General features: G+C 45.5%; 1 protein-coding gene across 4 annotated transcripts in view; it reads left to right on the top strand.

Moving 5' to 3' along the window:
* Rad9b (RAD9 checkpoint clamp component B) overlaps positions 1–13,046 on the top strand; it is a 33,303-nt gene that overhangs the window by 17,629 nt on the left and 2,628 nt on the right. For all 4 annotated transcript variants that reach the window (XM_028766028.1, XM_028766030.1, XM_028766029.1 and 1 more), the window contains 5 exons: positions 159–265; positions 5,148–5,254; positions 5,348–5,412; positions 6,226–6,345; positions 8,534–8,762. In XM_028766028.1, the coding sequence (XP_028621861.1) occupies positions 159–265; positions 5,148–5,254; positions 5,348–5,412; positions 6,226–6,345; positions 8,534–8,762 (628 nt within the window). The remainder of the gene's footprint in view (positions 1–158; positions 266–5,147; positions 5,255–5,347; positions 5,413–6,225; positions 6,346–8,533; positions 8,763–13,046) is intronic.

Below are 13,046 nucleotides of genomic sequence, written 5' to 3' on the forward strand. Positions count from 1 at the left end.
AAAAAAAAAAAATATTCATAATCAGAAAGAAGGTAGATTTTTGAAGGAAGTCTCTTAAATAATAAACAGGCCTGTTTATTTCCAGATTCAAGACTTGAATTCAGTAAGGTCTTAGCTGCTTTTCAAATAATATTAATACTTTTCATCACATTTTACAGACTGCTGGCTGAGGCCATTGCTCTTCTAACATCAAATCAAGAGGAAGTCACCTTCTCTGTCACTCCAGGGAACTTCTGCCTCAAGAGTTCGAGTGGGGAATCCCTGGGTGAGGCTGATGTCTGCCGTGGGAGGGGAGGGGATGCACTCCCTGCTTCTCCCTGACTCCACACAGGGTGCCGTCCCTGCTGTAATGGCAGCTGCCAGCTGAGAAGCAGCCGCATAGAGAAAGAGGTGAAATGGATGGACAGGTCTGAGAGATTCAGATGATTCACAATTAATGTGTATGGCTTTGAATTTCAGGATACTTTAAAATGAAGAGTGGTTATTGCAAATATATATTTTTTCCTATCAGGACTGACTTCCTGTTGTTTTCCTTCCTAACTAGTTCAGGTTGGCTTAGAACTCACACTTCTGCCTCAGCCTCCTGAGTAGCTGGGATTGCAGGCTCTCTCTAATATGCCCAGCTTTGGTTAAGGTCTCAAGGTGTGTGTCTCACCATTTACTGCCCTAAGAGGCCAGCAGTCTAACTGAGACTACATGGAAAGAGGGAAGTGCCTTGGAGTTAGAACTTTACAGTACCCCAGATTGCAAGCACACAGGGCAACGTGGATACTAAGTCTAAGTCAGTCCCGCCAAGACTGTGTGGAAGGGAATTTTGGAGATGAGCCCTAGAAAGAGGACCCCCTTGGGCCCACCTTGCTGTGTGCAGTGCCTGCACCAGGGATCTTCCATTCCTCGTGACTTTGGGAGACAAGCAGAAGGATAGAAGCCGTGTACTTATCTTGCTGTACTGCAGAACTGTTACGGGCCTGACAGCTAGCCATGCCTCTGCGCATGCACACTAGATGGGCATTGTGCTGCTGAGCCATGTGCTAAGTCAGGAGTTCGAGCATTTAAGGTGAAAAGCCAGTAGGTGAAGAGTTTGCACTGGGCTCAAGCACTGTTGTGTTTACGTAGTATACCTCAGGGGTCACTTGGTCTTCTAAATCAAGCTGTGAGGCAGGTGCAGTTAGTGATGTGAATAATGGAAGCACAGAGGAGCCATGTGGCCTGCCTGGGTCACACTGCATGGGTAGTCACCCATGAGCCTGACCTGTAGATACGTGAGCTTCAGGGGATGGCTCCTGACCTGTGACTTTGTAATGGCTTCCCTTTCCCTCGCCTGGCCTGGAAAAGATCCACATGCCTGTTTGGTGGCTCATAAGCACTGCCCACGAGGAGTTGTCCAATGAGTGGCTACAGCTAGTGTTGGCTGGCCACTGTCTAATTTTGTTACTGAGTTTCTCTGTTACAACACTAGCTGTGGAATGAGCCTTTTGTTGGGATAATGGGGGAGCACCTTGCACACTTGAGACTATGCCCCAGGAGCCTGGGTGAGCACCGCAGCACTAAGACATGTTAAAGGAGTCTTCTCGATATGAATACGCTTCTTTCCCCAGACCCCCTGTATTATGGACATTTATCAAACAGTAAATTTTTGTTTCTTTGTTTTGAGACATGGCCTCAATATTTTGGCCTGGCTTGCCTAGAACTTTCTGTGTAGACCAGGCTAGCCTTGAACTCACAGAGATCCACCAGCTTCTGCCTCCCAAGGATTGAGGATTAAAGGTTGAGCCAGCACATCCAGCCAACCAAAGCAGTTTTGTAATGAAAAGCTCAAAACACAAACATATATACAAATTATTATAAGAGAAATGTATTGTTACAGGCAATGTCATCAGGAACTGACAACAAATGTCAGACAGGATGTAGAAAAAGAGAAACCTTATTCACTGCTGGTGGGAGTGCACACCAGTATGGCCATCTAGAGACCAGTAGAAGTTCCTCAAAAAATTAAAGATAAGCCAGATAGTGGTAGTGTACACCTTTAATCCCAGCACTTGAGAGGCAGAGGCAGGCAAATCTCTGAGTTTGAGGCCAGCCTGGACTACAGAGCAATTTCTTCTACACAAAGAAACCCTGTCTCTAAAAACAAAGAAACAATCAAACAATCTAGAGCTACCATGACCCAGCTATTTCACTCCTGGGCAGATAACCAAAGACTCCACGACCCCACTATAGAGATAACTGCACCCAGTGTTTAGTCACTAAAGCAAGGAAATGGAACAGACTTAGTGTTCATCAGTACATGAAGGTACATATATAAAATGGAAAATTATTTAGCTCTAGGGAAAAATCACAAAATTTGAAGGAAAATGGATGGACTTGAACTATATAATGTTGAGAGGTCAGCCAATCACAAGGAAAAAGACACGTGTTCTCCCTCATATGTAGATTCTACAGTGTAGCACACACACACACTATAACATATAGAAAGGGAACAAGGAAGGGTGGTGTTAGGTGATGAGGAAGGGTGGGATGTGGGGAAGGACGGACGTCATGAAAGAGGACGAGATGCTAAGTGCTTTCCTAATTTATCCTGAGTGGAGTTGTTGGTTTGATTTGGTTTGGTTTGGTTTGGTTTGGTTTTTGTGGTAAGAGCATAAAGTGTGACTGATAGTGAAAGCATAAAGTCAGAATGCACTCCTCAGCCTCAGAATGGCCGTTCTCATGTGATGTGTTCACTGTGATGGGGGGACTTCGGATCGAGGCCAGCACCCTCAGATTTTCTTGAAAGGGCAGCTATGTTGTGATATAACTCACATATACAACAGATCATTTCAAGTAGCCACGTAGTGTACTTGTGAGTGTACATGCACCATTATAATTCGACTCTTTCGGTCTGCCCCAGCCCCAGCCCTAGGTGACCACTGAACCGCTCTGTCTCTGTGTGTTTCCCAGACTGGACACTCCGTAGACACAGACTCAGAGCTTGTGGCCTTCTGTGACTGCTCCCGTGCATGCAGCAGGTTTCCTGTGCTGTCTTTTCCTGTATTTTATTTCTCTTCACTATTTATTGATATTCTGCACATGGATTGCTTCGTTTTCACCACTGATGGATCTTTTGATTATTTCACTTTGTGACTCTTATGAATCATGCTGCTATGAGTGGCCATACACAACCTTTTGTGTAGACGTTTTATTTTAGACATAGGTTTAGGAGGGAAATTGCTGAGTCATATTGAAACTTTCCAGTTAGCCATGTGAAAATGGCCAGATGTTTCCCACTGATGGGAGTACCATGTTGTTCCCCCCAGGCAGCCATGAGGGTCCAGGGCTCTCTAGTGCATCGACAGTCCTGGCTGTTGTCTGTTTTTGGAGCCTGATAACTTAGCTTCCGGTTGAGGTTTGGTTTGCTTCCTAAATGCAATGATGTCCAGCTTCACAGGCAGCTGTTGTTATCATGTAACATGGAAACATGTCTGTTACATCATACATGACTCTCTCTTCCCTGGAATGATGTCATCCTCTTCCCTGGGATAGTGTCATCTGATTACTCTGCCATCCCTTGTCACCTGTGTGAATTTCAAACACTCTCTCAGCACTGTCGGTAGGCATTTTCTTCTCTTCTCTTACTTATTCTGAGGAGTCTGTCTACGTGACCTGTCTCATCTTGAACTACTGATCGTCCCAAGCGCTAGGATAATGTGGCTTGTCACTGATGCCTCATTTCTTCTGGGTTCTTCCTCCTCTTTCACCTCTTTTTCCTGTGCTGGGCTTTGAACCCAGGCCTCACACAAGGTAGGCAAGCACTCTGCTGCTGGGTCTCCAGGTCCCCAGACCCTTCTCTTCTTTGGATCATCCTTCGCACTAGCTCAGCCAAGTTTAGAACTCACTGAGTGGCTTAGCTCACTGGCCTTGAACTGGTGGAAGTCCTCTTGCCTCAGCTTCTAAATGCTGGATTGTAAGTATGAGTCACTAACCACGCCTGGCTTCTAGTAGACATCTTTTTAGCTTTTATTTTGAGACAGAGGCCAATCTGGCCTTGAACCCTAAGTCACCTTTTAAGACATGTTTTTATAATTTAGTTTGATGTATCTCTTTATGATTTTAATTAATTAATTAATTAATTAATTAATGATTTTTCAAGACAGAATTTCTGTTTGTAACAGTCAGTCCTGGGTATCCTGGAACTCACTCTGTAGACCAGGCTGGCCTTCAATTCACAGAGATCCACCTGCCTCTGCTGCTGGAGTGCTGGGTTTAAAGGCTTTTATGGCACCATGCCCAGCTTACTTTATTTAACTTTTAAATTTGAGAGGTTTTAAATTTTTAATATTTTAAAAACAGCATAGGATATATAGCTCACTAATAAAGTATAACTTAGCCGGGCTGTGGTGGCGCACGCCTTTAATCCCAGCACTTGGGAGGCAGAGGCAGGCGGATTTCTGAGTTCGAGGCCAGCCTGGTCTACAAAGTGAGTTCCAGGACAGCCAGGACTACACAGAGAGACCCTGTCTCGAAAAACCAAAAAAAAAAAAAAAAGTATAACTTAATTTTATATGTAAACTATATAGTGCTCCCTTTTTGGGATTAGTTAGCTTTAGCTATGTGTGATGACCAGCCCTGTGATGTCAGCAGTTGGGAGGTGGAGACAAGAAGATTAGGAATTCAAGGCCACTTTTGGCCACATAGCAATTTTGAGGTCAATCTGGACTACATGAGACCCTATCTCACTAAAAAATTTAGATAGATAGATAGATAGATAGATAGATAGATAGATAGATAGACAGAAATAAATGAAGCAAAAAGACGGTATCTACCCCTCAGGATTCTGCAGGCTGATGGGACTCAGGGGAACCTCACCTGAGCTGTGGTTAGGTAATGATGAGCTAGAAACACCCAAAGGTCTGAAGGCAGTACCTGAGGCGTGCCAGCCGGCTGGCCTCCGAGACTAGTTTGGCACAGGTGGTAGCCATGCTTTGCCTTTTCTTGCTGACGAGAGCAGTCACAGGGCTACACAGCTTCAAGGGGTGGAGTGTCCCTTAAACTCTACCTTCAGAGCAGAACAAAGATGCCCCTCTCTCTATGAATAACTCATGGTTACATGCTTGTGCTGAGTGTTAGCACATACTGGGTTTTAATCTTGATTTTCCTACATCAAACAGATTTAACCAGCTCTGTGTACAGTGAGATGTCTTTTGGCCCGGAAGAGTTTGACTTCTTTCAGGTTGGACTTGATACCGAGATAACATTTTGCTTTAAAGAACTGAAGGTAAGTAAATACCAGTGTCAGAGTAGAAGTCAGATTTTCTTTAGTACCTTTAAAGGAACGATTGATTCCCACCTTCTGCTTCTCTCCCTGCAGGGGATCCTGACCTTCTCAGAAGTGATGCACACACCCCTAGCCATCTACTTTGACTTTCCTGGAAAGTAGGTCCTGAGAGCTCGGGGGGTTTGTCTTCCTTTCTGTTACCGTAATGCCAGCCGTGGGAGCTTGGTGAAGCTGATGTTACCTTCAGGACTTTCTCAGCTTTATTAGGAACGGTTATCAGACTGAAAGTTTGAAAGAGGCCCTAGCATGGTGCTTTAGAATTGGTCATTTGGCCAAATGTGGTAGCACATGTCTGCCGTCCTGGCCTGTGGGAGGTTGAGGCAGCAGGATCAGAAGTTCAAGTTTAGCGTTGGCCATACATTGTGTTTGAGGTGAGCAAGTACTACTAGACCTTGCCTCAAAAAAGCAAAACTAAGTAATTTGGCCCAGGCAGTAGTGCTGCACACCTTTACTCCCACACTTGGGAGACAGGCAGGCAGATCTGTTGAATTCTAGGCCAGCCTGGTCTATAGGGTGAGTTCCAGGACTGGCAGGATTGCACAGAGAAAACTTGTTTTGAAAAGAAATAATAATAGTAATAACGGTAATAAATAATTTGGTACTTTGACTAAGAAAGATAATTCTTCTGCAGTGTGGAACACTGCACTGGCCCTGACAGAACTGTCTAATCATGCATGGCTTAAGCATGAAAACCCTGTGTGTAAACCTCTAATGTAGTTTAGAAGTAAAGCTGAGTCTGATGGGCTTCCTGTGGTTGCTAAGAGTTTCCAGCTCGTAGGACTGTCAGCCTGTGGAAATACTGAAGGAGCACCGGCTCCTGCTGTTTCCTTGTTGCTAAGTTGATGGTGCTAGCTGATGTGCTCCCACCGCCGGACAGAAATGAGCGTGGCTTGTGCTGCTTGCCCCTCTAGGCCGGTTGTTTTGAGTGTTGACGACATGCTCTTGGAGGCGAACTTTATCTTGGCCACGTTAGCGGATTATCCAAGTAGAACATCTTCACCACAGTCACTGCGCCTTTCCCAGGCACGAAGGTGAGGCTGGAGGCTTTTTATTCTTCTTCCTTAATACTGGGGGATGGCACATGCTGCCATCCATCTGTGAGGCTAAAGGACAGCCCCAGGTGTTAGCCCTTGCTTTCCGCCTTGCTTCACCAAAGGTATCTTGCCCTTCATAGTTGCACATGGCAAGCTAGCTAGTCTGTGAACTAGGAGTACTCTTGTCTCTGGCATAAGAACATTGAGATCAGCCGGGCGGTGGTGGCGCACGCCTTTAATCCCAGCACTTGGGAGGCAGAGACAGGTGGATTTCTGAGTTCGAGGCCAGCCTGGTCTACAGAGTGAGTTCCAGGACAGCCAGGACTATACAGAGAAACCCTGTCTCGAAAAAAACAAAAACAAAAACAAAAACAAAAACAAAAACAAAAACAAAAGACCATTGAGATCACATTACTGAATCTAGCCTTAAACAAATGCAGACTCAGGTCCTCACAAGTGCATAGTGATTGCTTTCCCTGGAACAATGGCATGAGCTAGCAGATCAGTGTCACCACAACAGACTCGCAGTTAGCTTCTTAAAGATAAGGGTCATGTTGTATCCTGGTCTCCCCATGACATTCATATTGCAGGAATGTTCCAGTGTCATGATTTATGATTTGAAAACATGCATTCTCATGACCTCATAAAGCTTGATCCATAGGCCAGCACATGGGCCAGTGAGTAAAGACACTGGCAACTAAGCCTGATGACCTGTGTTTGAGTCCTGGTACTCACATGATGGAAGGAAAAAAACAACTCTTGAAAGCCGTCCTTTGATGTCCACGTACAATATGTCTGAGCGTGTGTGTGCATGTGCGTGTGTGTGTTTGTGTGTGTGTGTGTGGTATGGGTGTGTGTGTGTGTCGTGCATGCCTGCTATGGCACACATGTATTCACGATCCCAGGGATCAAACTCAGGTCAGGGTTGACAGCAAGTGCTTCTCCTGCTGAACCGTCTTGCAGGCCCACAGCCGAACCTGTTTCATGTGATTCTTTTTTGTTTTTGTTTTTTGGTTTGGTTTTTTGAGACAGGGTTTCTCTGTGTAGCCCTGGCTGTCCTGGAACTCACTCTGTAGACCAGGCTAGCCTCGAACTCTCGAACTCAGAAATCCGCCTGCCTCTGCCTCCCAAGTGCTGGGATTAAAGGCGTGCGCCACCACCGCCCGGCCTGTTTCATGTGATTCTATCTTAGTTGCTTTTCTATTGCTGTGTTAAAACAACCGGACTGAGGCAACTTACAAAAGAAAGTGATTAATGGGGCTTATGGTTGGAAAGAGTTAGAGTCCACGACGGTGGAGCAAAGGCGTGGAGACTGGGACAGCTGAGAGCTCACATGGTGATCCACAGACAGGAAACAATGCACTGGGGATGTCGGGAAGCTTCCGAAGCCTCCAAGCCCATCACTTTGACACACCTCCCCAACAGGGCCACACCTTCTGATCCTTCCCAAACAGTTCTACCAACTGAGGACCGAGCACTCAGACAGATGAGCCTGTGGGGGCTGTTGTCATTCAAATCACCATGGGTCCTACGACCATAATCCATGTCTGATGGGTGCTGGATTGCTCAACTCAAGTCTGTCCCGGACATTTCTAGATAACTGTGTGCATTAATCTTAACTCTCATCAAGTACTTCCTCCTCCTCCTCCTCCTCCTCTTCCTCCTCCTCATCTTCCTTCTCCTCCTCCTCCTCTTCCTTCTCCTCCTCCTCTTCCTTCTCCTCCTCCTCCTCCTCCTCTTTCTCCTCTTCCTCCTCCTCCTCCTCTTCCTTCTCCTCCTCCTCCTCTTCCTTCTCCTCCTCCTCCTCCTCCTCTTCCTTCTCCTCCTCCTCCTCCTCTTCCTTCTCCTCCTCCTCCTCCTCTTCCTTCTCCTTCTCCTCCTTTCTCCTTCTTTTTAAAGAATTATTTATTTATTATATGTGAGTACACTGTCAATGTCTTCTGACACATCAGAAAAGGTCATCAGGTGCCATTACAGATGGTTGTGAGCCACCATGTGGTTGCTGGGAATTGAACTCAGGACCTCTGGAAGAGCAGTCAGTGTTCTTAACTGCTGAGCCATCTCTCCAGCTCCCGTTCACAGACTTCTTCATCCACAGCTTCCATCATCACCTCACACTGCTCTCTTGGTTACAGAAAATGTATTTTCCAGTAAACAACTCCATCTGATCCTCTTAATGCCCCAGGTCAGACCCCACACAGGCTGATGCCCAGGAGGGTAAGAGCCATGTCAGCCAGAACCCAGAGAGCATCTCTCGAGCAGCGCCCAAAAGGCTGTTTCCCAAGGATCCTCCTGAGAGCAGCTGTGCAGCAGAGACCAAGAGAGCCAGCACCAGCCAGGATGACATCTCCCAAGTGCCTGAAAGTGTTGTCAGTGACACGGAGGAAGGGCTAAGCCCTTCACACCTCAGAAAGGTAGGAGAGCTGCACTGAGGTTGGCCAAGGCAGTCCAGTTCCCAAGCGTCCACCTTGCTGTAGGCCTGCCCTGGCCACCCTGTTTCAGGATGACAATTTCTTTCAACTATATTACATTCTTTGAGTGAATTCATCCCCTCCACCCTCCTCTGCTCCCTCCTGTGAGTCTTTCTTCTACCCTCTGCTTCCGCACCTGTATATATGTGTGTCATGTGTATTGTGTTATGTATGTGTCTATGTATGATCCACAAGTAAGTGAAACATGCCACGCTTATATTTACTATGATGACCTCCATTTACATTCATTGTCTAGCAAATGACATCAGTTCACTTTCTTTATGACTAAATAGAATTTCTTTTTTAATATAATTTGTTCTTATTTTGTAAGCATTGGTGTTTTGCCTGCATATATGTCTGTGTGAGAGTGTCAGATCTTGGAGTTACAGTCATGAGCATGTGGTTGCTGGGAATTGAACCCAGGTCCTCTGGAAGATTATTCGGTGCTCTTAATCACTAAGCCATCTCTCCAGCCCCCCAAATAAAATCCCATTGCATAGATATACCAGTTTCTTTATCCACTTATCTGTTGATGGACAGATAATGTGCCTACTACAAAATAGTGCAATAAAAATGGATGTGTAGTGCCGGGCAGTGGTGGCGCACACCTTTAATCCCAGCACTTGGGAAGCAGAGGCAGGCGGATTTCTGAGTTCGAGGCCAGCCTGGTCTACAGAGTGAGTTCCAGGACAGCCAGGGCTACACAGAGAAACCCTGTCTCGAAAAAAAAAAAATGGATGTGTAGATATCTTTTGGGTATGTTAAAAATCCTATAGTCGTACAGCCACACGTTTCCAGAAGTGATACAGCTAGGGCATTTATATGGTGATGGACATTTCTAGGGCTCTTGTTTGTTTTGGAGAGAGTCTCATGTAGCCCAGGTTACAGGCATATGCCACCGCACCTGGCTCTTTTTTGGTGTTCAGACAGCGTCTCTTGTAGTCCATGCTGGCCTGCATGAATGAACACAAATACCTGCACATATGCACACATTTACACACACACACACACACACACACACACACACAAATCTTTCAAATCTTTAGAAAAAAGAATCAGCAACTTTAGAGTTACACTGTGGGTGTGCATGCCCATGGTGGACCTGGGACCATCTTTATTTTTTTTTTTCCATCTTTACTTTTTGAGACAAAGTCTCAGTGAACCTGAAATTCAGTTCCTTCAGTTAGGTTGGCCGACCAATGAGCTCCAGGGATTGGCCTGTCTCACCCCCAGCCCTGGGGGAACAGACATTGCCCAGATTTTTACCCCAGTGCTGGGGTAAACTCAGGTTCTTGTGCTTGTGCAGCAAGCACTTTGTCCGTTTATTATCTTTTCTTTAGCAAATGAACAGCTGGATGTTTTCTTACACAGACACTGCTTTCCAGCCGCTCTCTGCGCTCAGCACAGGCTGGAAAACACCGCTTTCCACACAGCACCTGTGCTGTCCTCCCTGTGAATTAACCACTCTACGTGACTATTTGTATTCCTGCAGTTTCCACAATTACAAAAGTGCCACAAGCACTCAGAAGGCAGAGGTGGGAGGATCTCTGAGCTCAAGGCCAGTCTGGTCTGTAGAGCGGTTCCAGGCCAGCACAAGTGTTTTGTAAACCTTGTCTTAAAACTACTAAAAGCTCTAAGTATAAACTGGGTCATGCATGCATCTCCTGTAATTAGAAGTGTGCCCTTATGGTGAATTCCTCCTAAAAGTGTGATAACTGGACCAAGTGTGTGCAGATATTCTTTGAGGTCCTACCAGGGTGTGCCTGCTGCAGCAGTGAAGGGGAGCGACAGTTTCCCCAAGTCTGCAAATAGCACGTAATGCCAAACTTGCAAAAAAAAAAAAAAACTGCCAAATTTATAGTCCAGAAAACTTTTCTTTTAAAAATATTTTTATTTTATGTGTATTTGCCTGCATATATGTATGGTGGCACATGTGTACCTGGTGCACACAAAGGTCAAGAGTTAGATCTCTTTAAGCTGGAGTTACTGATGGTTGTAAGCCCTTATGTGGTTGCTGGGAACCAAACCTGGATCCTCTGGGAGAGCAGCCCTTGCTCCAAACCACAGAGTCCTCTCTCTAGTTCCAATTGTTTACTTTTGAGGCAGGGTCTTTCTGCATAGCCCTGGAACTCACTATGTAGTCCAGGTTGGCCTCAAACTCACAGATCTACCTGTTGGCTTAGTTTTGGGATTTTTTTTTTTTTTTTGGTTTTTCGAGACAGGGTTTCTCTCTGTAGCCCTGGCTGTCCTGGAACTCACTCTGTAGACCAGGCTAGCCTCGAGCTCAGAGATCCGCCTGCCTCTGCCTCCCAGGTGCTGGGATTAAAGGCATGCACCACCACCGCCCGGCTAGTTTTGGGATTAAAAATACTTTGTTTTTATGTATGTGTGTCTGCCACATGTGTGTAGCACCCAGAAATCAGAAGAGGACTCAGATGCCCTCGAACTGGAGTTGCGGGCACTTGTGAGCCATCCACCTTGGGTGATGGCAACTGAACTAAGATTGCAAGAGCTTGTAACTGCTGAAGCGCGTCTCCACTCTTCCTCAACATGGTTTTAATTTGCACTTCTCTGATTGTGAGTGAAATGGAATAGCTTCTTGGAAGCAAACTTGGGTCTTATGGAAGAAAAAGCAGCACACTTACCCAGTGCAAGTCTACAGCCCTGGCCCCTTTGCATGTGCTCACTGGATACAAAGGCTTTTTAGCCACTATGTGTGATGTTTGATGTACCAACTACGTATCTTATATTGGATTCTGTTGTTGTTTTGGCCTTTTTCCTTTACATGGTAAAATTTTTAAAACTTCAAATGATTTTTGAGCTAATTAGAAAGATTTCCCTAAGCCGGACAGTGGTGGTGCACACCTTTAATCCCAGCACTTGGGAGGCAGAGGCAGGCGGATTTCTGAGTTCAAGAGTTCAAGGCTAGCCTGGTCTACAGAGTGAGTTCTAGGACAGCCAGGGCTATACAGAGAAACCCTGTCTCAAAAAACCAAACCAAAAAAAAAAAAAAAAAAGAAAGAAAGAAAAGTTTTCCCTATACCGGGTAAGAAATCTACCACTTTCCTCGTATGTTTGCTTGTTGTGCCATCTGGAGTCTCTCTTCATGCGAGCTGTAAATTATGGGTCTAACTTTGTCTTTGCAGCTACCCCAGAAGCCTTTAAAATTATAGTGTGCCTTTGCCAAGGGCTCTGGTGTCTCCTTTGCTGTGTTATAAACTTGGTAGACTTGTGCCAATCTCTGGACCTGCTGTGGTTGACCCTTTAACGTCTTCCTTATTTTCTGCCACTTCATCAGTGGCTTTCAGTTTGGTGGAATAGTGGCTTTTTGCAGACTTATCTTTCTCTATTGTGCACAGTTACTTGTTACTAAACTTTAGTAACTCACCCATCTCCTAATAAAGTGTCTGTTGGTATCTGAATTACTTTACACGTCCCTTAACTTACACAAAGCATTGTTATTCTGTCCTGCCTTCCACCTGTAACCAGACGATGTTTCTCTCTTTAAGCCCACTTGTATCTTTCAGGACTGTTTTAGAATTCAGGCTTTAAAAAATTGTTTTTAAGACACGATCTCATGTTGCCCAAGTTTATCTCAAATTCCCTTTGCAGTTGAAGATGGACCCTCAGCTTCTGTCTCCCAAGGGCTGGAATGCACTACTACACCCCGCTTTTCCCTGTGGGAGGTGGACAGGGTCTCACTATGTAGCCCAGATGCAAACTCCCAGTCCCTCATGCCTCAGCCTTCTAAATGCTAGGATTAAAGCGGGCAGCACCACATCTAGCTTCTTCATCGAGGTCTAAGTATCTACTGTTAAGTGTATTCCTGGCTGGGGATGGGGCACATGCTAGGAATTCCAGCATTTGTGAGCGTGAGGCCAGATCATGAGTTCCAGGCCAATCAGCCAACTTTAGAGATTCTGTCCCTAAGTAAAAAGTCAAGGGGGTCCGGGGCTGGGGCTATATCTTGGTCGATAGGCAGCTTGCCTAAGATGTCCAGGGTTCTGGGTTGAATCCCCAGCATTTTATGAGCCAGGTATGATGGTGCACATAGTGAGTCTGAGGCCAGCTTGGGCTACGTCTGTTGTTACATGCTGTAGATAGTTTTCTTTATCATTTCGTGTACAGATATTCTGTATATTGATTTTATGTCCATCTGCTGAATTACCCTTTCTTTCTTTCTTTCTTTCTTTCTTTCTTTCTTTCTTTCTTTCTTTCTTTCTTTCA

The sequence above is a fragment of the Grammomys surdaster genome, unplaced genomic scaffold (assembly GCF_004785775.1).
Source record: "Grammomys surdaster isolate TR1022 unplaced genomic scaffold, NIH_TR_1.0 166, whole genome shotgun sequence".
Lineage (NCBI taxonomy): Eukaryota > Metazoa > Chordata > Mammalia > Rodentia > Muridae > Grammomys > Grammomys surdaster.